At 38.1% G+C, this 24,375-nt stretch overlaps 1 protein-coding gene across 3 annotated transcripts in view; it reads left to right on the top strand.

Moving 5' to 3' along the window:
- The window catches only part of SP1 (Sp1 transcription factor), a 41,225-nt gene that overhangs the window by 11,468 nt on the left and 5,382 nt on the right, over nt 1-24,375 (top strand). For all 3 annotated transcript variants that reach the window (XM_065887122.1, XM_065887123.1, XM_065887124.1), the window contains one exon: nt 23,256-23,424. In XM_065887122.1, the coding sequence (XP_065743194.1) occupies nt 23,256-23,424 (169 nt within the window). The remainder of the gene's footprint in view (nt 1-23,255; nt 23,425-24,375) is intronic.

The raw sequence follows: 24,375 nt of genomic DNA, 5'->3' as shown, positions 1-24,375 counted from the left end.
GGTGGCTTCTCTTGTTGCAGAGCACGGGCTTTAGGCATGTGAGCTTCAGTAGTTGTGGTACGCAGGCTCTAGAGCGCAGGCTCGGTAGTTGTAGTGCATTGGCTTAGTTGCTCCGCGGCATGTGGGATCTTCCTGGACCAGGGCTTGAACCTGTGTCCCCTGCATTGGCAGGTGGATTCTCAACCACTGCGCCACCAGGGAAGTCCCCACATTGTATTATTTTTAACTGAAATGTGAAATTCAGATGCATCCAGACTTAAATTACTGATGGTTCTTTGATTTATTCCTGAAAACATTCTGATGAATAATTGACTTAAGTCTTAAAATTTTATTGTAATAACCAGAATGGAGACATTATAAAGTATTATCATATTACATTATCTAGATGGGTTTTACCATAAAAATTGAAGAAATAGGCATTTAAACTTTAAGAAATAGGCACATGTAATAAGGGTTACATGAGATAGGCACTTTCATTTCCCGTACTTCTTTCCTAGCGTTGAAAATTTTTACTCCATGGACTGTTTGGTTTTAATCATAGCTTTGCTTGCAAAGGAGTTTGATGCTGTTTAAAAGTGGTACCACCCAAGAAATTGGTCCCTTTCCAAAAAGCTAAGCCTCAAACTTAAACAAACTTTTCATTTTTTTAGCTCCATAAAGCGTCAGTATTATAGATAGTATTGTCCAGAATGATTCTCTTAATGAGAATGTTACTGAAGGACTACTAATGTTGCATCATCTGAAGACCCCCTCATAAAAGCAAGGTATCCCAGGACCACAGTAGAGCAGATGGTTTGGAGATACCTGGCATTGTGCTCAGCATGCTCTACAATATTGTACCTAGAGGAAACAAAAATATAAATGTTATGTTTGGAAAACATGAGCTTCTGTTCAGAAGTCAAGTTCTAAGGCTTTTCTAGTTCTGGTTCAAAACCACCATCAGGCCCATGCAGCTGCCTTCTGAAACCTGAAATGGAGGCTGAAAATGAAAGCTACTGCTGCACATGAATGGTTCTGTTTATAAATGAGTCACATTGTGTCATGTCTCCTGTTTTCTTATACCACCTCCACACCACCCCCATTTCTATTCCCAACCTCCCGTGAGATGTTGGTACTATTGAACAAACACAGGCACTCACTAAAGAGTACTGTTTTTTCTTTTTTTTCCTGTTTGCTATGCTGCTGTTAGGAGGGAAAATGAAATGACTCTTTGAAAGTACAATATAAAAATCCACAAAATTGTTGGGAGATTGGGAACAGTTGTTGGGAAAAGTTTTTCTACTTGGTTAGTACTCTTCTGGATGGGAAGTTATAGATGACTGACTGTAAGTGGGATCTTAAAGCCAAAATACTGCGGTTTGTTTTTTGTTTTAAATACTGTTTTTGCAGATGAACAAGTCTCACATTCTGTGTAGTATAAGATTGAACAGTTTAGCTGGATGAAATAACTCCAGCTCTGAAACTAGAAGTAACTAAAAATCCTTTGTGAAAGAAAAAGAAAGTTTGTCCTGAATGAGATATTCAGTGTAGACAGGGGAGTGATACACTAGGATCCAAATCATAACTTTGCTTCTTACTGGCTATGTGACTTAGGGGAAGTTCTTCATCCGCTATGAGCTGAGGTTTCTTTATCTGTAAAAGAGCGTTAGTTAGTATTAATATTTACCCCCATGGGATTATTAAGATTAAATGAGGTAGAGAACATGCGAGAGCACATAATAGGTGCTCAACACATATTAGTGCCCACCTCTCAATAAAAGTTCTGTCTTCCATCCATTTAAAAGTAGGATTTTAATCAGTTAGTTGAAGGCAGCTCTTTCAAGTTGTTGTGTCTAGACCTTCACGTTCTTTCTCACCCATTATGTTTCTTGTCCATTGGTGTAGTCATTGAACTACCACAACTGCCAAAGGAAGTAAATTCCAACCAGTATGCTTTGTTCTTTCATAAACCATTCTAGTAAAAACAGTAGTTGACAGTAGAGGTTTTTAAGATTACCCATGGATTTTCTGTTTCTTCATCTCTCGTTGGCCTGGTTATGAACTTGATGTAGACTGTTTGATAGAAAAACATTCTCCTTGATGAACACTTTGTTGACACTTCATATAATGATAATTAGGTTTCTCAATTTCTGTTTCAATGAATCATTTTTCTGTCCCTATTTTCTTAAGAGTTGTTTGGTTTTCTGTACATTAAAACAATTTTATTTTTTCCTTTTACCTTTCTAGAACTTGGTTTTACTCAATCACTGTTTTACTTCCTTTTGTAATCTCAGCTAATTCCTGTCTCACCTATCTCACCCCCACCCCCCGAGAAAAAACTCAACACTTCAAAAATGATTGTGAAATAATTTAAGACATCTAGGCAGGTGTAAAGGATAATACAGTGGATATTCTTTTACCCATATCCCAGGTCACAAAATGGTACATTATAAATATTATTAAAGCTCACAAGATTTGTCTGCCCTTCTAAAAATTTTTATAATTGCTGCTGAACTGTATGTTTTATCAAGTAATGGTTGTGTGTGTAAACTCACTTGTTTTAATCTTCTATCGCAAAAGGAAAGTAAAAAATTGAGAAACTGGTTAGGTCTGAACCGACTCAATTTAGTGATTTTGGAATTTCTTGACTTCTGTTCATCTAAGAACAAGGATGATTATAGCTGCTCAGTTCTTTCTGGTGATGTAAATTCACAGATGTACAAATACATACAAACAAATATCTAAGACATTTGTTAGCTGCTCTTTGTACAGTTTTAGGTATGTCAGTGTTTTAGATCTTAAATGCCTGAAGGGCAGGAACCACCTCTGTTTTTCTCTATACAGAGCATGTTTGGTACCATAAACATATAGGTGCAGAATAAATGATCTAAAAGGAGAACACTGGTTATGCACACTGCTATGTAAATTACAGTTTCATTGTGGGAAATGGGGAAATTCAAAGCATTCACTTTATAAATATCTATAGAGCTAAAATTAGAAAACTTACCTTTGAGGATAGGAAAAAAATATTTTATTTTTTTGGCCATGCTGCGTGGCTTATGAGGTCTCAGTTCCCGAGGGATTGAACCCAGGCCGAGGCAGTGAAAGCCCAGAATCCTAACCACTAGGCCACCAGGTAACTCCCTAAATATCTTTTTAAGTAACCTGTTTAAGCGATATTGGTAAAAACATTAAACAATGCAAATAATACTGAAAGTAAAGTAAATATTATTCAAATAATAATGAAAGTAAAGTAAAAATTTATTGAACATTAACTATCCAAAGAAAATCACTTTTGAAATTTTGGTGATCATCCTTCCAGATATCTTTTTGTACCTTTGTGTACAATTTACAAAGAAGTCTGCATATTGTTTTATGAAGTAGAATCATACTATTCACAATTCTCCATAATCCTATATTTACTGAATAGAATACCATAAACATATTTTCCATAAATAATAATAAATATACATCTACATCATCATTTTAAATGATTGTATGGGAATTCCTTAGTATGTTTGTACTAGGATATGCTTAACCCTACTGATACACTTTTTTTTCTAAAATTTCACTGTCATAAGTAATGCTCTGGTGAATATTGTTGTTTATACTTTCTAGATTAAAATTTTGTAAGTGAGCAATTCTACTTCTAGGTATATTTCTAGGAGAAATGAAAACGTACATCCACACAGAAACTTGTACACAGATGTTTGTAGCAGCACTATTCATAATACCCAAAAGGTGGAAACAACCTAAATGTCCAATGGATAAACAAAAGTAGTATATCCATTTGATGAAATATTATTCAGCCATAAAAAGAAATGAAGTAGTGATACATGCTACAATGTGAGTGAACCTGGAAAACATTCTGTTAAGTGAAAGAAGCCAGACAAAAAAAGGTCACATATTGTATGATTCCATTTATATGAAATATCTAGAATAGGAAAATCCATAGAGACAGTGATTGCCAGAAGATGGGGTGAGGGGAGAGTGGGCAGTGACTCGTTAATGGACAGAGGGGCTTTTCTAGGGTGATGAAAGTTTTGAAAATAGAGGGAGGTGGTAGTCGCACAACATCGTGAATGCACTAAATGCCACCTAATTGTACACTTTTTTTTTTTTGCTGTACGCGGGCCTCTCACTGTTGTGGCTTCTCCGATTGCGGAGCACAGGCTCCGGATGCGCAGGCTCAGCGGCCATGGCTCACGGGCCCAGCCGCTCCGCGGCATGTGGGATCCTCCCGGACCGGGGCACGAACCCGTGTCCCCTGCATCGGCAGGGGGACTCTCAACCACTGCGCCACCAGGGAAGCCTGACACTTTGTTTTAATAATTCTTCCTTTATGAAAGTTTTAATATTTTCCCTTATTACTACTTAAAATTTTTTTTTCCTAATTAGTCTCTTATTCTTTCAGATGAATTGGACATATTTTGTCAGGTTCCCCTAATAAAATCTTTTGGAATTTTTATTTTGATTGACTCATACTATACTTTCATTATTTTCTTATTGATCCTACACATTTCTTGCTAACTTTAAGCTTCGTATTGTATAGTTTTCGTTGCTATTGCAAATAGGATCTTTTCTTCCATTTTATTTCTAACTGGCTCTTATTTGTATATAGGAAGCCTATTGACTTATTGTGTGTTAATTTTAAAATGGCTGTATTACAATCTTATTGCTTTCAATAATTGTTAGTGACTTTCTTTAGTGATTTTTAGTTATTTTCCAGGTATACTGTCATGTCATCTACAAATAATTTTACCTACTCCTTTTTAATATTTGTACCTCATTTCATTCTTGTCTTTTTAAATAAGAGTCACAATAGTAGGGATCCTTGTTTTATATTTCACTTTCAGAGGGGTGATTTTAAATTACTGCATAATATTATATCAAGTTGTTTGCCACAGTTTATTTCTCTTTTGTCAAATATTCAGGCAGTTTCAAGATTTCCTGTATTTTAAATATAGAATATAATAGAACATATAGTTTTCTCATTTTATTTATTTATTTATTTATTTATGGCTGCGTTGGGTCTTCATTGCTGCATGTGGGCTTTTCTCTAGTTGCAGCTAGCTAGCGAGGGCTACTCTTCATTGTGGTGCGCGGGTTTCTCATTGCACTTCTCTTGTTGCGGAGCACGGTCTCTAGGCGCACGGGCTTCAGTAGTTGTGGCATGCGGGCTCAGCTGCTCTGCGGCATGTGGGATCTTCCAGGACCAGGGCTCAAAGCCGTGTCCCCTGCATTGGTAGGCGGATTCTTAACCACTGCACCACCAGGGAAGTCCAGTTTTCTCATTTTAAATCATTTTCTTAGAATAAGTCCTCAAGAGTATGTTAGCTGATTCATTTATTACATAATCAGTATTAAAAGAACAGAACAGAAAACTCAGAATATGTTAAATAAAATGCATACATCTGAATTATTCATTGCCATATTAAGCAAAAGTTGAAGGAAACCAGTTTAGGAAAAGGAATTCACAAATGCATAGGTGAACATCTGTATATTTTCATGGAGTAGCATTTCCATCTTTTATTCTTTTGTCATATTGTCATTGACGGTTTAAAGCTGTGATGTGTTTCTGTAACACTAGATATAAATAGAGTATCTGCTTAGTATTTATCTAGTAAACTGGACAAATTAAGACAAGGAGAAGTCTAATTCTCATATTAAAAAGTTACCTTGGGGTTTATGCTTGGGAGGTTTAAAATGTCAACTGGGGGCTTCCCTGGTGGTGCAGTGGTTGGGAGTCGGCCTGCCAGTGCGGGGCACACGGGTTCGAGCCCTGGTTTGGGAAGATCCCACATGCCGCGGAGCAACTAAGCCCGTGAGCCACAACTACTGAGCCTGCGTGCCGCAACTACTGAAGCCCATGCACCTAGAGCCCGTGCTCCGCAAGAAGATAAGCCACCACAGTGAGAAGCCGATGCACCGCAACGAGGAGTAGCCTCCGCTCGCCGCAACTAGAGAAAGCCCGTGTGCAGCAACGAAGACCCAACGCAGCCAAAAATAAATATAAGTTAAATAAGTAAATTTAAGTAAATAAATAAAAGGTGCCTTCTTGAAAAACAAAAAAATGTCAGCTGTACTGTATCAGATTATATAATTGCACTGTGGGTATAAACTTAGAGAGCCCTATCATTAAAAGGTACCCAATATGTAGGTGCCTATTTACATTGTCACTTCAGGGATCTCAGGATGGTATGGAGCTGAAGAGTTAACTTCCTTTTTTTTTTTTTTGGCCCCGCCGAGTGGCATGTGGGATCTTAGTTCCCCAACCAGGGATCGAACCTGCACCCCCTGCATTGGAAGCGCAGAGTCTTAACCACTGGACCTCCAGGGAAGTCCCCTGAAGAGTTACTTCTTAATATTAATTCAGATTTTTATGCTTAATGTTACTGTATTATGGTTATAAATATATAAAGTTTATTTGTGCAAATGAATAGTAATTGAGGGGAAGATGAAAAGGATAATAATAGTTGATTTGTTGTGATGGTAGAATTTGGGATATTTTCACCCCCTTTTTGGTTTTCATTACTGTTAATAGTACTATAAATATTTTTTAGACTGTTATTTACAGAACATGATAGATGGCTACTATTATTCATTTTTCTTCAGGCCTTACTAGAGAAATTAATTTGGTCTTGTTAGCGAAAGCCTCTAGTATACTTGAGTTTGAGGTACTTATCTTTACTATGTACATCTCTACTTTGCTTCAGCATTCTTTCATGCTTTATCATCAAACAGCATCTCCTTGCTATATTTTATCTAGGAAAATTTCTGAAAACGTGAAATTTTATCCACAGCTTCTTTCTCCTTTCAGAAGTATACAGTGTATTCAAAACAGTTATTTCTGCATTACTAATCAACCCCAGGCTATTTTTAATGGGAATTATGTATAATTTGAAGACTTCGATATGATTATCCTTTTTCAGTGGTAAATCCAGTGGTTAGAAACAAAATACTAGATTACTGTGCATTTTATTCTTTGTTTTACAGTATTTATTGCTGCTGTTTTAAACACTAATGATACAATTTGGTGTTACAACTCCCCTAGGTAAATTCAAAAGAACATACTGTGGGTAGTAATGGTACATGTGTAGATGGGAGGAAAAAAACATTAAAAGTCACATTTAGCCTTTTTATTTTCTTAATATACAGTGACTTACTGAGTACCTCCTAAGTGCCAGGAACAATGCTAGGTATGCTGTATTTTAATTTTTATTAGTTATCCCAGTATCCTTTTTGCCCTTGAGGAAAGTAAGGCTCAGAGAGGTTCCTTGGCTAATAAGTGGTGAAACCAGGATTCATACCTAAGTTTGTCCAACTGCACCATTATAGTGCATTACAGTGTATGTAATGGCCCTTATTAATTTTAATCATCAGAGGCTCTCAGTAATTTAAAATGTCAGTTGAATATGAACAGTTCGAAAGTCAGTTAAGGGAATTCCCTGGTGGTCCAGTGGTTAGGATTGTGTTCATCTCTCCTTTAATCAGGGAAGTGATAGAGGCATGAAATAAGTCCAAAATTAATTTTTCTCATTCTCCTATTTATTGTATCACTTTCGTGTTCTTACTAAACCAAACGACTGTATTCTCTTTTTTTAAAAAAGGGTGTCTTTTAAAATTTTTTATTATTTTTAAAATTCTTATTAAAATTTTTTTTTTGGCTGGGCCGTGCGACTTGCAGTAGCACAGCCCAGCCAAAAAAAAAATTTTAATAAGAATTTAAAACTTAGTTCCCTGACTGGGGATTGAACCTGGGCTCTCAGCAGTAAGAGCACAGAGTCCTAACCACTGTACCAGCAGAGAATTCCCAACTATGTTCTCTTAAGCTTTATGCTCCTTCTCCACAGCTTTCCTCTGGTATATATTATATATTTAAAAGAATTTTAAATCATAACAGTCTGAATAATAATAGATAATTATAGCTAGTTTGCGAGGGATGTTAAAGTGCGTCCCTTTCCCAGGAAATTATCACTATGGTGAGAGCTGGCAGAAAGATAAGGCAATTTTAGTTCACTTCTCTGTCTTGAAAAACAGTTTTCACTATGGAATGATGTTGACAGAGATGGGAAGTAAGTGAAAGTCTTGGAATTTATAAGAATTTTGGTATGTTACTAATGATGATCAAATTTTCAAATCCTTAGTTTTCTTGGACATGAAAAATAAGGAAATGTGTACCTTTGGATTGACGATGGATAATGTAAAACCAGAGAGTGTTTAGTAAAGGAAGCATTACCAAAACTGGGGGGGAAAAATGTAGTTTTGATGGAGACACATCTGAATTATAGTTCTTCAAATGGTCCCATTTAAAATTTGTGCGTACACTGCCCACCTTTCCCCTCTTTTTTTCTTCCTCCTCAACACTTCCCTGGGAGGGTGGGCTTTTAAAACACCTATCACTTAGTTACAGCGACACCTACTGGTGAGAGCCTTTGCAATCATTGTGCTGATTGCCCTGTACTTAGGGAAGACTGCAGTTTCTGCAATGTGAAGAACCAATTTTTAAAAAACGCTGTAATGGAGATTGACATATGTACACTATTGATACTATGTATAAAACAGATAACTAATGAGAACCTGCTGTATAGCACAAGGCACTCTACTCAGTGCTCTGCAGTGACCTAAATGGGAAGGAAATCCAAAAAAGAGGGTATATATGTATACGTATAGCTGATTCACTTTGCTGTACAGTAGAAACTAACACAATACTGTAAAGCAACTATACTCCAATTAAAAAAAAAAGCAGTTCTACATTGATAATTTCAGGTCCACTTAAAAAATAAGAAATAAAATAAATTAAAAAAAAAAATAGGGACTTCCCTGGTGGTCCAGTGGCTAAGACTCCATGCTCCCAAAGCAGGGGCCCTGGGTTCAGTTCCTGGTCAGGGAACTAGGTCCCACATGCTGAAACTTAAGAGTTCACATGCCACAACTAAAAGATCCCGAATGTGGCAATGAAGATCCTGAGTGCCGCAACTAAAGACCCAGTGCAGCCAAATATATTGAAAAAAGCAAACAAACAAAAAAAAACACTGTTAATATACCAAAAAGTGGGGAGATGCATAGGCTGATTTTTGTTTTCACTGTGTCGGTGTTTTTAATGATAAAAGTTGTATAATTACACTATAGAAAATATGAGAAGGAGAAAGGGGAAAAACAAAACTAATAGCACTTCCCATTACAGTCACCAATTTGGTGTTTGCTCTATTTTATATAAATTTTAATGTATGTATTGGGTTGGCCACAAAGTTCGTTCGGATTTTTCTGTAACATCCTATGGAAAAACCCTAACGAACTTTGTGGCCAACCCAGTGTTTCTTTAGCATAGCTTTTTTTCTTAGTATGCATGTAATGTGTTTCTTGGTTTGTTTGGTAATATAGCATAAGCATATTGTCTAAATTGTTATACTTTAATTAATCATAAATTTTACTGACTGCCTAGTAGTCCATCAGGTTACTTGAACAGTTTATTTACATTTTAATTCATTTCTTCTATTGCTGTTGTAAATAATTTGATGAGTGTCTGTTCAAATGACTTTTTCCATAGTTGGATTTTTTTCAATGATGAGCATTTTTATGGACTCTGACCTTTCCCCAAATAAGTTATGTTTTTGCTTATTAGTGAGGTTGAATATTTTTCCTTCTCCTTGTTTATTATTTTTTATTTTTGTTTGCATTGGATCTTTGTTGCTGTGCGCAGGCTTTCTCTAGTTGAAGCGAGCGGGCGCAACTGTTTGTTGTGGTGTGCAGGCTTCTCATTGCGGTGGCTTATCTTGTTGTGGAGCACGGGCTGTAGGTGCGCAGGCTTCAGTAGTTGTGGCACACGGACTCAGTAGTTGTGGCTCGCAGGCTCTAGAGCACAGGCTCAGTAGTTGTGGCGCACAGGCTTAGTTGCTCCACGGCATGTGGGATCTTCCCGGACCGGGGCTTGAACCCATGTCCCCTGCATTGGCAGGCGGGTTCTTTTTTTTTTAATTTTATTTATTTATTTATTTTTGGCTGCATTGGGTCTTGTTGCTGTGCGCTGGCTTTCTCTAGTTGTGGTGAGCGGGGGCTACTCTTCGCTGCGGTGCCTGAGCCTCTCATTGCGGTGGCTTGTCTTGTTGCAGAGCAGCGGCTCTAGGCTCACGGGCTTCAGTAGTTGTGGCTCACGGGCTCTAGAGCGCAGGCTCAGTAGATCTCACATACCATGGGCTTATTTGTTCCGGGACATGTGGGATCTTCCTGGACCAGGGCTCGAACCCATGTGCCCTGCATTGGCAGACGGATTCTTAATCACTGTGCCACCAGGGAAGCCCTCCTTCTGCTTGTTTACAGATTATACCAGTTGACTTGTCTACTGGCATGATAATATTTTTAGGAACTTGCCTGAGCTCTTTTTTTAAATAAAGAAATTCATTTGCTGAAAATAACTTCCTCAAGTTCTTACTGGCTTTTTCTAATACAGAAGCTTTTCATTTTTGTATGTCAAATGAATTGATCTTTTCTTTTGTGGTTTCTTTAATGAATTCAAAAAATCATAACATAGATCTCTACTGTCTATGCCTTATAAAAGTTTTTGTCTTTTAATCATTTATTTTTGGCTGCATTGGGTCTTCATTGCTGCGCGCGGGCTTTTCTCTAGTTGCAGCGAGTGGGGGCTACTCTTTGTTGCAGAGCATGGGCTCTGGAGTGCAGTCTCCGTAGTTGTGGCTCACGGGCTTAGTTGCTCCACGGCATGTGGAATCTTCCTGGACTAGGGCTCGAACCCGAGTCCCCTGCATTGGCTGGTGGATTCTTAACCACTGTGCCACCAGGGAAGTCCCTAAAAGTTTGATAATTGTTTTCTTTTCATATTTAAATATATGTGTGTGTGTGTATTTAACTCCCCTCCCTCCCTTTATTTTTCATTCTGTTTAATATGAAAAATATAAAGAAGTCAACCCATCATTTAAAGAAACCAATATTAGTGTTTTTAAATTTTTTTCCAGTCTTTTCTTTCCAGACATTTTTGTAAACATTGTACTTTATCTGCCCAGAATTATTTTTGAAGTGTGACAAGGGTGTGATATTGTAACTTCAATATCTAAAGTTACTTTGAACATATGGTTTGTCTCTCAGCTTCCTGACATCCAGAGCAAAAAAGGCAGCTAGAGATACCTTTTTCTGTCTTGTGTTTTATCTCACTAGAGTTTGGGTCCTTGACCGTAGAACCTAAATTTAGTGTGTGGCACACAACAGAGGTGAAATAAAGATTTATTGTATTAAAATAAATAAAAAATAAATATTTTCTGTCTCCCTATTCCTGTGGTGCCCCTCATCCCTGACAGTGTAGGTTTTTTCTTTTCACTTTTCCCCTTTGAACCTTTTCTTTTTTCCTTCCTTCCTTTTTTAAAAAAGAACTTTTTGAACTATAGTTTGCTTTTTAAAACAGCTTTATTGAGCTATAATTCATATACTCTATAATTCACCCATTTAAAACGTACAGTTCAGTGGATTTTAGTATATTCACAGAATTGTGCAACTACCACCACAATTCGAATTTAAGAACATTTTCATCACTCCAAAAAGAAACACTACTTGACCCATTAGCTATCATGCCCCATTCTCGTTCCTCATCCCCAGTCCAAGACAGTCACTAATCTACTTGCCATCTCTATGTACTTGCCAGTTCTGAATGTTTCTTATAAATGAAATCATACAATATATGGTCTTTTGGGATTGGCTTCTTTCACTTAGCGTAATGTTTTCAAGGTTCATTCATGTTGTAGCATGTATCAGTACTTCATTCTTTTTTATTGCCAAATAATATTTCATTGTGTGGGTATACCGATTTTTGTTTATCCATTCATCAGTTGATATACATTTGGGTTGTCTCTGCTTTTTGACTATTATGACTAATGCTGCTTTGAGCATTTGTGTACAAGTTTTTGTGTGGACATGTTTTTATATCTCTTGATTATATACCTAGGAGTGAATTTACTGGGTTATTCAGTTTTTGTTTTTGTTTTTTTGGCTGCACTGCACAGCTTGTGGGATCTTAGTTCCCTGACCAGGGATCAAACTCCGGTTCCCTGCAGTGGAAGCACGGAGTCGTAACCACTGGACTGCCAGGGGATTCCCTGGGTTATTTAGTTTTAATGAGTCCCTTAGTCTGTATCTTCAAAAAATCTTTAAAAATGCTTGTTGCCTGTCTTTTGTTAATATCCCTGGCAGTCTTGCTGTTTTCAGTTATATCCCAGAAACTTTGAAGTTCCTTGTATTCAGCTGCTTAAATCCTGCTTTCTTTTAAATCCTAAATACTTTTTTTTTTTTTTTTTTTTTGCTGTACGTGGGCCTCTCACTGTTGTGGCCTCTCCCATTGCGGAGCACAGGCTCCGGACGTGCAGGCTCAGCGGCCATGGCCGGGCCCAGCCACTTCACGGCATGTGGGATCTTCCCGGACCGGGGCACAAACCTGTGTCCCCTGCATCGACAGGCGGACTCTCAACCACTGCGCCACCAGGGAAGCCCCTAAATACTTCTTTATCCATGCCTTACTCTTTACTGGAACCACTGCCCTACTTTAGACCTTTATTATCTCTCACCATTATCTAATGAAATAGCCCAGAATATTCCACTATTTTCTTTCTAATAGTCCCCCTCCCAACTCTAATACTTCTCTTATTAGAGTGCTTTATTAGTACTTTAATATACAATTATAGGACAGATATTATATTTGTTGATTTCATTTTGTGTCTTCCCAGTGAGATAATGAAGCTGGGAAGCTCTATAATGGCTAGGATTATATCTATCGCCAGAGCTTGATACAATATCTGGCACGTGTCCTTATTCCTAGAGGTATACTTGCTGGGTTAAATATTAGTCACTTATATCTTATAGACTTGGTCTGTATTGACTTGGTCAATACAGACCAAGTCTATATTGCCAACATGCCCTACACACACCGTGCTGTTTCCCTGACATATGCTTTTGTGCAGTCATGCTACTAGCAGTTGTATGAAAGTGCTTATCTCTCCATACTCTATCTACCATCACCTTTTTAAAAAATCAGTCATTTAAATATCTGTCTTGCATCTAATAATATCATCTGTTCTGAAGTTCATCTCTCCACCTACATCTTCTCTATTCCACCATCATCCCACACTCCACTACATTCCTTTCTGCTGCCCATAGTCTTCCCTGTGCCTGGGATGCCCTTCCCTTGCCAACATTTTTCACTTGGCTAACTCCTATGCATTCTTTGAAGTTTGGCCCAAATCTCAGTTCCTTTAGGAAGCAAGCCTTCTCTGAAATTCCAGACTGGAGAAATTACCCTTTTCAATTCTGGAACATCTTTTGGATGGCTTTTACTGTAACGTTTATATCATTATTTTGAAATTATCTGTTTCTCTCTTTAGTGAACTACAAGCTTTTCAACAGTGAGAACTATTTCTTTGAATCTTCAGAGCTTTGTATAGTACCTGGAGCAATAGACAGTAAATAATTGATAAACATTTCTACAGATTGCCTTTAGGGAGTCCACATGGTGGTATAAGGCACTATAGGGATAAGCTCTTAAGTAAGTTTATATGTAGTAAAGCCTATATCTTATACATGCGTGTGTGTGTGTGTGTGTGTGTGTGTGTGTGTGTAAAATATGTTGTAATTTTAAAACAGGAAAGATTCAGTGTGTAATAAATAAGTTTAGAAGCAAGGTGTATATATGGATTTTTATAGAGCACAAGTTACTGATGAATTAGCAAGGGCTTGCATTCTGGAGCAGAAGGAAATAAATTTCTGTTGCCCATTCTCTATTCTTATGTGGTCTAGTTTAATACAAAATTATCATCAGAATTTTTTGTTACATGCTTACCTACTTATGGCATAGTTCTGGGAGTTGGACAAAGAAAATTAAAGACTCTCATCAGTTTGAGTCACACAAAATAGTGACACAGAATACTGGTAGAACATACTGAGATACAGATTGCAGTCAAGAAAAATTTCTATGCCCAATGTAGTCATGACTCACATTAAGAAAACATAATTCCCTTTTTCTTTTTTTTTTTTTTTTTGTAGTTAGGGAATGCATTTAGCTGTATGTACTAGAAAGCCTATTGCAGTGGCTTGACCAGATAGGGGTTTATTGTTCTCATATAATAATGAAATCTGGAGATAGTGAGTCCAAAGTTGGTGTGGCATCTCCAGGTAACAGTAGGAACCCCTGCCACATTTACTTTTGCCTTAGTGTGGGACAATTGCCATGCTTGCAACTACTCCACTGTGGGTCATTGTGACCTTTCCAGACAGGATAAAGGAGGAAGCAAGCCTAGTTGTTCCCAATTAAAGAGGTTTCCTGAAAGTCTTATCCAGCAATTTTGTTTTATACCTGATTGATCAAGACCTTGTTACTTGGCTACTCCTGATCTGCAAGGGAATCTGGGAAGGAGAATATTTTTAACCTGGCACACTGTTACCCTGAACAAAAATCAGGTGGCTTTTAGGCAGAAAGAAAGAGAGAATGAAAACTGGGAACAAGAATTAGTATCTGCTGGGACTTCCCTGGTGATCTAGTGGTTAACACTCCGCACTTCCAATGCAGGGAGCGTAGGTTTGATCCCTGGTCGGGGAACTAAGATCCCACATGCTGCGCAGAGCAGCCGAAAAAAAAAAAGAATTAGTATCTGCTATTGAGTGCCATAGCCTAGTGCACATACATATACATACCAGTGACCACACATAGAGCATGAGGAGTCCACCTAAATAATTATTTTAGATGAATGACTCTTTGTTTCTTTTATTTTTTAAAATTTATTTATTTTATTTATTATTTATTTTTGGCTGCGTTGGGTCTTTGTTGCTGCGTGCGGGCTTTCTCTAGTTGAAAGGGAACTACTCTTTGTTGCAGTGCACGGGCTTCTCATCGTGGTGACTTCTCTTGTTGCGGAGCACGGGCTCTAGGCGCACAGGCTTCAGTAGTTGTGGCTCGCGGGCCCTAGAGCGCAGGCTCAGTAATTGTGGCGCACAGGCCTAGTTGCTCTGCGCCATGTGGGATCTTCCCGGACCAGGGCTCGAACCCGTGTCCCCTGCATTGGCAGGTGGATTCTTAACCACTGCACCACCAGGGAAGCCCTCTTTTTTTATTTTAAAACTTTCAAAAGATTATTTACTGAAAATTGTGGGAACATAATGGCGGCCAGTTTTTTAAATCTTCCTGGATCTTCCTCCTAAAAACAGAGTATGTTGATATCATGTACCTCTTAATATGATATGATAAGAAGGGCATTTCACTTACGTGGTATTCTTCTCCAAGACCCATAACTCCAGTCTAATGAGAAAACATCAGACAAATCCAAATTGAGGGACATTCTACAAAATACCAACCAGTATTCTTCAAAGCTGTCAAGGTCATGAAAGACTGAGACACTGTCACAGATCGGAGGAGCCTAAGGACACGTGACAATTAAATGCAATGTGGTATTGTGATAGGATCCTGGTAGAGAGTAAGGACATTAGTGAAAAACTGGTGAAATCCAAGTAAAGTCTACAGTTTAGTTACTAGTATTATACCAATATTAATTTATTGGTTTTGCCTAATGTACCTTGGTTATGTAAGATGTTAACATTAAAGGAAGAAGAATATACAAGAACTTTCTGAAGTATCTTTGTAATGTTTCTATCAATCTAAAATTGTTCCAAAACAAAAAAAATTACAATAGTTAGAGAAACTAGGACAGCAAAACCAAAAACTTTACAATCAAACCTTATATCTACAGTGAACTGTAGATCTTTGATTATTGGCATTTGTGAAGGGAAGGAAGCAGAGGGAAGGCAGCAGGGCTTCTGATGGCCCTGAGAACAGGAGAACCTCTAAATCACCAACAGGTATTCACTGGAGAAACATCTAGAACAGTAACTGAAACTGGGAAGGAGTTCTGCCCTTAGAGAGTGTGTAGGAGGGAATGGAGATAAACTGTGGCAACTTTTGAAATTAACAAACTGAAGTTCTAATGCAAAACTGCACTGAGAAACTTCTAGGGGTAGAATCCACTTTGAGCAAGACAGGAACAAAGAAAAGGACAAGGTAAAAGTCAGAGAAAGAGCAGAGGGTAGAAGGAAGGAAGAGTTGTATGTTTTTTGTTTTGTGTTTTGTTTGTTAGTCACTTTTCAAAAATAAGAGAAAATCTCTAAAGCCATGAAGCTTAGAAAAACCCATCCTGGCTCATACCCCTTCCTCATAAAATTACAGGAAAACTCACGTAAGTTTAAAAATGAGTTTGAATCCATGTACAATTACTATTAGCAAAAGATAGCAATAGCAACAACAGAAAGAAGCAGAAAAACTCCCTAAGGCAGTGGAAGGCTCCTGGAAAGACATGCTCACCAAACAGATGAAAATTGAAAATGAGCTAATTTAGGAAATGATGGAAGTTTACATTCTAATTAGGAAAATATCAGAATTGAGGTGATTGGAGAAAAGGAGAATTTGAAAAAAGAACTGATGGACCACACAAAAAAATTAGAAATAAGAGGAAAAAATCATTTCAGAAATAAAGATGAAAATAAAAGGAACATCAAATAATGACAACAAATATGACTCAAAAAACACAAAGTAAAGCAATTAATTTGTTATATGTAATAGAAAGAGGGAAGCTTTTAAAATAAAAGAAACCAAAAAAAAGAAGGACTTCCCTGGTGGCGCAGTGGTTAAGAATCCACCTGCTAATGCAGGGGACATGGGTTCGATCCCCGGTCCAGGAAGATCCCACATGCTGCAGAGCAAATAAGCTCATGTGCCACAACTACTGAGCCCGCGCCCTAGAGCCTGTGAGGCACAACTACTGAAGACTGTGTGCCTAGAGCCCCTGCTCTGCAACAAGAGAAGCCACTGCAGTGAGCACACACGCCGCAACGAAGGATAGCCCCCGCTCACCACAACTAGAGAAAAGAGCCCGCGCACAGCAACGAAGACCCAACTCAGCCATAAATAAATAAATAAATAAATAAATAAAAATTACAAAAAAAGAAGTAAAGGGGTTTGAGAAGAAATGATACAAAATATAGGCAAAGAGGAACCAACATTCATGTTAACTAAGTTCCGGAGGAAGAAAACAGCCAAATGCATGGGACAGAAAGAAAACTTTCCCAAAATGTGCCTGGGAGGGACTTCCCTGGTGGCACAGTGGTTAAGAATCCACCTGCCAATACAGGGGACACGGGTTTGAGCTCTGGTCCAGGAAGATCCCACATGCTGTGGAGCAACTAAGCCCGCAAGCCACAGCTACTGAGCATGTGCTCTTGGGTCCACAAGCCACAACTATTGAGCCCATGTGCCACAACTGTTGAAGCCTGTGCGCCTAGAGCCCATGCTCTGCAACAAAAGAAGCCACCGCAAAGAGAAGCCCACACGCCACAACGAAGAGTAGCCCCTGCTTGCCGCAACTAGAGAAAGCCGGCACACAGCAACAAAGACCCAATGCAGGCAAAAAAAATTAAATAAATAAATTTATTTATTTTAAAAATTTAAAAATGTGCCTGGGGAAATCGACCCAGAATGGCCAACACTGAGACATAGTCTATTAAAACTGGTGGACTTTAAAGAAAAATGACATTTGGGCATCCTAGCAAAAAAAGACCTAATCACTTACAAATGAAGGAAAATGGATTTTCACTAGACTTTTTGACAGCATGTTTAGTGTTAGAATGCAATGGATTAACATTTAAGAGAATCAAGGAAATAAAAACAACCAAGAATTTTCTGTTCAGACAAATAGACCTCCAAGTATAAAGATCACTAACATGTAAGAATAAAGGAAAGAGTGTTCACATGATCCCTTCCTGTGGAATCTCCTAGAGCTTCAAATAGTTAAAATGACTAGAGGACCAGATTACGGTACCTGAATACTAATTTCCCATGAAAAGAAACTAGGAATACTTGAAGAAATAGCTGATTCTAGATCTAGAGCAGAAAATTAATATCAAACGTGAGACATCTTGTCAAAGAACAAAGGAGCCAACTTGATGTTTCTGTGGCCAAGTGCAGGATAGCTTGAGCATCAGTAAGGATAATAATTGCAGTGGATAGAAGCATCAAATATGTTTAAATCCATGAGTTCATATCAATGCAAAAAAGACTGACTATGGGGGGGGCTTAAGGGAACCACTTGAGGTGGTGGAAATATTCTGTATCGTGCTTCATTAGTGGTTACATTACTTATTGTATACATTTGCCTAAAGCATAGTTTCGCAGCCTCAGCACTATTGACATTTTGATCCAGGTAATTATTTGTGGGGGGAGGAGCAAAGCTGTCCTATGCATTGTAGAATATTTAGCAGCACTAGATGCCAAACATGAAAATCAAAAATGCCTATATTGTCAGATGTCTCCTGGGGAGTATAATGGCGCCAGTTTGAGAACCCTGGTCTAAACTTACTAAAAGGGTGAATTTTTATTGTATGTGAATTGTATCTCAGGAAACTTGATTTTTAAGAAAAGGAGAACTCATTAGTCACTTTTTTTTTTTTTTTCCCCGTACGTGGGCCTCTCACTGTTGTGGCCTCTCCCGTTGCGGAGCACAGGCTCCAGATGCGCAGGCTCAGCGGCCATGGCTCATGGGCCCAGCCATCATCCTGGACCGGGGCACGAACCCGTGTCCCCTGCATCGGCAGGCGGACTCTCAACCACTGCACCACCAGGGAAGCCCTGTTAGTCACTTTTTAAGGAGTCTAGGAAACAAACTCATTATTTTGAAAACTACTAATTTACAGAATCAAGCATTTATCTTATCTCTTTTACATTAGACTGTACTTCAAGAGTAACCAAATAGTCAATATAGGGATGGATTTATGGGTCATTTATATATATCACTCCCAGTTGTCAGTTTTTGTGCCATTAAAGGTATGATTCTTCTATTCCTTTTTCTCTAATTTTCTACCTCTAATATACTTTATTTGGACTGGGAAACTAGATTAATAAAATTATTATTGTTTAGAAATATAAAGAGGAATTCCCTGACAGTCCAGGGGTTAGGAATTTCACAGCTGAGGGCTTCGGTTCAATCCCTGGATCCTTATGTATTGTGAATCATCTATTTCTGTTACTAGAGACTTTTTTTTTTAATGCAGCACCAGGTCTTAGTTGCAACATGTGGGGTCTTAGTTGCAGCATGTGGGCTCTTACTTGTGGAATGTGGGATCTAGTTCCCCGACCAGGGATCGAACCCGGGCCCCCAGCATTGGAAGCACAGAGTCTTACCCACTGGACCACCAGGGAAGTCCTTAGAGATGTTTTTATTTCTTGATTTGGGGACATATTCTGGATACCTGTTCCTCACGTGTAAGTGGTGTTACCAATATTCTGTTTCAACATGGCTGAAAAGACACAAACACTTTGTGGTCTGAGATATGCTTCTTTGAGTTAAATCTGTTGTGTAAATTGAAACATATTCAGAAAACCCAGTGTGTGTTTAATATAGGTATAGTTTTAAAGTTTTAGTCTTACTGTATTAATACTTACTGAATTAAAGTTAAAGAACACAGTGTTCCCAAAATCATTTCAGAAAGCAGATAAATAGGGAAGTGTATGGGAACCACCCTTCTGAAAATTACTGAGGAGGTTCTTATTTCATCTTATTTTAGTATTACCCAAGTTTTTTCTCAGAGAAGAATAGGGTGTTTGACTTACCATGTGGTGGTCTTGAAAGTTCATGACTTCAGCACACTTCTTCACTTTGAGGAAACTAAAAAAGTGTGTAACTACCATAGCTATTTCAGAAACTGATGCTAGAGGCAACCACTGGGTTGGGCAAGACTGTCATTAAACTGTGCCTTTGGTTTACTAGTTATTTTAATCATGGAAAGGAAAATCCATAATTTATTTCATTGCTTAACCAGTGCCACATTTTAAGATAAAACTGTTCTTTTTCTAAAACCCTTATTAAAAGAGGCAGGAAACAGATTTTGGTCTGATGTTGATGCTTTGTTGACATTTTATCCGTTCTTTTTGTTAAATGAAATTCAAAATTGTTCATTTTATCTAAGCCCATTCTCAGTTTTCTTATTTTAAAAAAATTTGAAATCATTGTGGGGGTCCAGGAGGATGTTAATTTTTGACTGTCCATTTCATAAGAATTTGAAAAGAGGGTTAGAGATTTAGTTTTAGTAGTCCTGATATCTAAGTATTTCTCTGTGTCCCTATTTAGTGTATTATGCCTATCTTGAATATTATTCTTATGTTTCAATAAAATGGAGAAAGATTTGCCTCTTTCCAGTTGATTGGGACAAGGGAGAACTTTGGGGATTAATTAATTGCTTCTCAAATTTTAATGGGGTTAGGTTAGCTTGGAAAATAGATCAAAGAAGATGATCTGCTGATATACACCACAGTTTTGTCTTATTTCTAAAGACTTATTATAGATAGCTGGATCTACAGTTTTATAAATTTCTCTTCTGAAGGTAATTTTTGGTAGGTAACCACTGGCAATACTAACTAGCATCCTGTCTCGTCTGCTGAGCTATTTGGCTTATTTTAAAGGATAAATTCTCCATCCCCACTAGGGGGAGTTTCCACTCAGTAACACATACAATTTTAAGGTGGAATGATTATGTGAAATACTGGTGTATCTTATTCCATGATTTCTCACTATCTTTTTTCCACAAGATATTTTCCTAATAGTAATAGCTACAATGTATTGAATTTTGCTATGTGACAGATACTATGCTAAGCGCCCTACATGTATTATTTCATTTGTTTTTCACAATAACTTTATGAGATTGTTAAGATTTCGTCCCAATTTTACTGATGGAGAAATTGATAACTAGAGAAGTTACTCGATCACTGCCAGAAAAGCTAATCAAATCATAGTGTAGGGGCTCTTATCTAGGGTCTGTCTTACTTCAAAACTTGTTCTTAACCTGTACTCCAGTACTTCCCAGTTCTAGTTCTGCCAGTATCATGAAAATCTCAAAATATTCAAATTAAATTTATTTTAATGCAATAAGCTGGTGCTTAGAAGTGGTAGAGTCAGAGAGAAAGTACAGAGAGCTGCTTATTAGGTATTGTGACTCGAAATTACGTTGATGAGCTGAAAAGAGTTGAAATTAGGTACAGAAGTAAAGTCAAGAGCCTAGGTTTCTAGATGTTAAGTCTGACCTACCCCATTTATTTAGTTTCCTTCTTTATAAAATAGATAAAACAAAGCTGGCCATTTCAACACTCTCCAATTATTGGAATCTTAAATATGAATAGAGTCATTAACTTATTTACAAGGTGCTTTCATAGGTGAATGCTTATTGATAGATTTGAAAGCTTGAAAAGAATATTATGTATTCCTTTAAAACATTGCTTCTGTCTATTGGCCTAGAGCGGCGGTGTTTGAAAATGTCAAGTGTGACCCATTAGTAACTCATAAAATCGATATACTGGGTCATGACCAGCATTAAGGAAAAAAAATTTAAATAGAGTCTAGAAAATTTCAGAATACCCTGCTTATCATAAGGGTAAGCATTTTTTGTGAAACTTGTTTCAGTTACATGTTTATGTACTAGGTCACAGTGTCATATATATTTTTTAACTGTGGGTTGCAAGTTTAAAAAGTTTGAGAAACACTGGCCTGGAGCTTTGTAGCATTTATCTATTTTAATTTAACCAGGACAGAAATTATAGTGATTCAGACAGATTTATCTATATTTATTTTTAAAAAAATAATTTTAGTTATTTTTGGCTGCTTTGGGACTGTTGCTACACGTGGGCTTTCTCTAGTTGCGGCATGCGGGCGTGGGCTGCTCTTCATTGCAGTGCACGGGTTTCTCATTGTGGTGGCTTCTCTTGTTGCAGAACACAGGCTCTAGGCACGCAGGCTTCAGTAGTTGTGGCACGTGGGCTCAGTAGTTGTGGCTCGCGGACTCTAGAGGGCAGGCTCAGTAACTGTGGCGCACGGGCTTAGTTGCTCCACAGCATGTGGGATCTTTCCGGACCAGGGATTGAACCCGTGTCCCCTGCATTGCCAGGTGGATTCTTAACCACTGTGCCACCAGGGAAGTCCACAAATTTATCTTTAAAAGGAAATGACATCAAGTAACATAATAGATTGTATGCACAATATTTTCTTCCTTTTTGTAGCATTCTGAAAAGCATCCAATCCCAAACCGAAACTTTCCTGGAGTGTATATCTAGCTACACAGAATTAACTGAGAGGACCTTCCGTGGCAGTTCAGTGGTTAAGACTGTGCTTCCACTGCAAGGGGCGTGGATTCAGTCCCTGGTTGGGGAACCAAGATTCTGTCATGCTGCGCAGCATGGCCAAAAGAAAAAATTAACTTTGACCTCAGCTCTTTCCTTTTCTCTCTGTGTTAAAATTTATAATGTACATGTACTATTTCCCTCTGAATATTCAGCACAATTTTTTGCTCATTTTAGGAAGTTTCCTCTTTCCGGTTTTGTATGTTTTCTAGTTTGGAATCCCTTGAAGTCTTATTTTTAGTCACTTCCATTTGGTTGGTTCCATAGCACTTTAGTTCTGGGAATGAATAAGAGATTTGTTGTACATCTTTCTATAACAGTACAGAACTTTATCTCATTCTTTTTAATGCACGTATAGTAGTCCATTGCATAAGTTTATCGTAATTTACTTAACTAGTTCCTCAGTGGTGTACATTTTGATTTTTTTCCAGTTTTTTTGTTGTTATAAAGCTACAGAAAACATTACTGTCACATATCTTTGTGTACTCGTGAATATATCGATACGACATTGCTGATTCAAAGTGAAATTTCCTTTAAGATGTGCACTTAAATTTTTAATAATATTGCCAAATTGGCCTTCAAAAAGGTTGTACTGGGAATTCCCTGGTGGTCCAGTGGTTAGGACTCCACACTTTCACTGCTGAGGGCGCAGGTTCAATCCCTCGTTGGGGAACTAATATCCTGCAAGCTGCACGGCACAGCAAAAAAAAAAAAAAAGAGTTTGTACTAATTTATCACCACCTGTATATAAAAATGCCTGTTTCCCTGTATCCTTTGCCAATTCTGTGCATTATTAGAGTTTTAACTTTTTGTAACCTGGTAGGTGAAAAATTACAAGTCTATTATAGAGTTGCATTTTAAAAATTGAGTGAGAATGAGCATGTTTTCATAGACTTATTGGTTCTTTGTCTCTTCAACTCTGATTCTTGAGATTTCAAGTATGGGCAGTATCAGTGAATGTGACTTCAAAGTTTTGAAGAAATGGTGCTGTAAAAGTGAAGTGTCACTGAGATGCCTGCGACTGTGACGACTTCCCCTGCTTCCCACCTTGACCCTTTTACTCTCTTAATTTCAGGTGATCATGGAGCTCAGCTTGGCCTCCATGGGGCTGGTGGTGATGGAATACATGATGACCCAACAGGTGGAGAGGAAGGAGAGAACAGCCCAGATCCCCAACCCCAGGCTGGTCGGAGGACCCGGCGGGAAGCATGCACCTGCCCCTACTGTAAAGATAGTGAAGGAAGGTAAGTTGACTCAGCCAATCTCTTAAGAGTATAAAGAAGAAAAATTAATAGACTTGGAGGTAAAAAGAAAGGGTTATTTTTTAAAATTTTTAAGTGTTGGCAGTGTTGCAAAGGGATCAGAGACAGCACAGTGCTTTTCATTAGATTATATATGGGGTCTTGGTTCCAGCTCTGATCCTTTTCAACTCTATTTTTTTTTTTAAATAAATGTATTTATTTTATTTATTTATTTAGTTTTGGCTGTGTTGGGTCTTCGTTGCTGCACGCGGGCTTTCTCTAGTTGTGGCGAGTGGGGTTTACTCTTTGTTGTGGTGCACAGGCTTCTCATTGCGGTGGCTTCTCTTGTTGTGGAGCATGGGCTCTAGGTGCACGGGCTTCAGTAGTTGTGGCTCGCAGGCTCAGTAGTTGTGGCGCACGGGCTTAGCTGCTCTGCGGCATGTGGGATCTTCCCGGACCAGGGCTCGAACCCGTGTCCCCTGCATTGGCAGGCGGATGCTTAACCACTGCTCCACCAGGGAAGTCCCCTAACAAGATAGCTTATAAAACAGCCTGGCAAAGAAAAAGAAACATACCTACTGTAATGATTTTTTACAGTGGCTGTGTGAAAATCATGAGTTTTCCATAATCTTTTTTTCTCTCAAAATAGATAAAAATACTTACTCTGGATAGAAAATTCTTCCATCAAGGAATCTAATATGTCCTACAGAAGAGAATTCTGACGAATTTTCTCATTAGTGTACTGGCTATTCAGTATTATCTCTAGAGAGCTCCAAGTTACTTTTTTTTAAGTCACTGATTTTGAAAGAGAATAGAAAGTCACATAGTTTTTTATAAATTTATTTATTTATTGGCTGCATTGGGTCTTTTTTTAAAAATAAATTTATTTTATTTTTGGCTGAGTTGGGTCTTCGTTGCTGTGCGTGGGCTTTTCTCTAGTTGCGGCAAGCGGGG

The sequence above is a fragment of the Phocoena phocoena genome, chromosome 11, assembly GCF_963924675.1.
Source record: "Phocoena phocoena chromosome 11, mPhoPho1.1, whole genome shotgun sequence".
NCBI lineage: Eukaryota > Metazoa > Chordata > Mammalia > Artiodactyla > Phocoenidae > Phocoena > Phocoena phocoena.
This window is presented reverse-complemented; position numbering and strand designations above follow the sequence as displayed.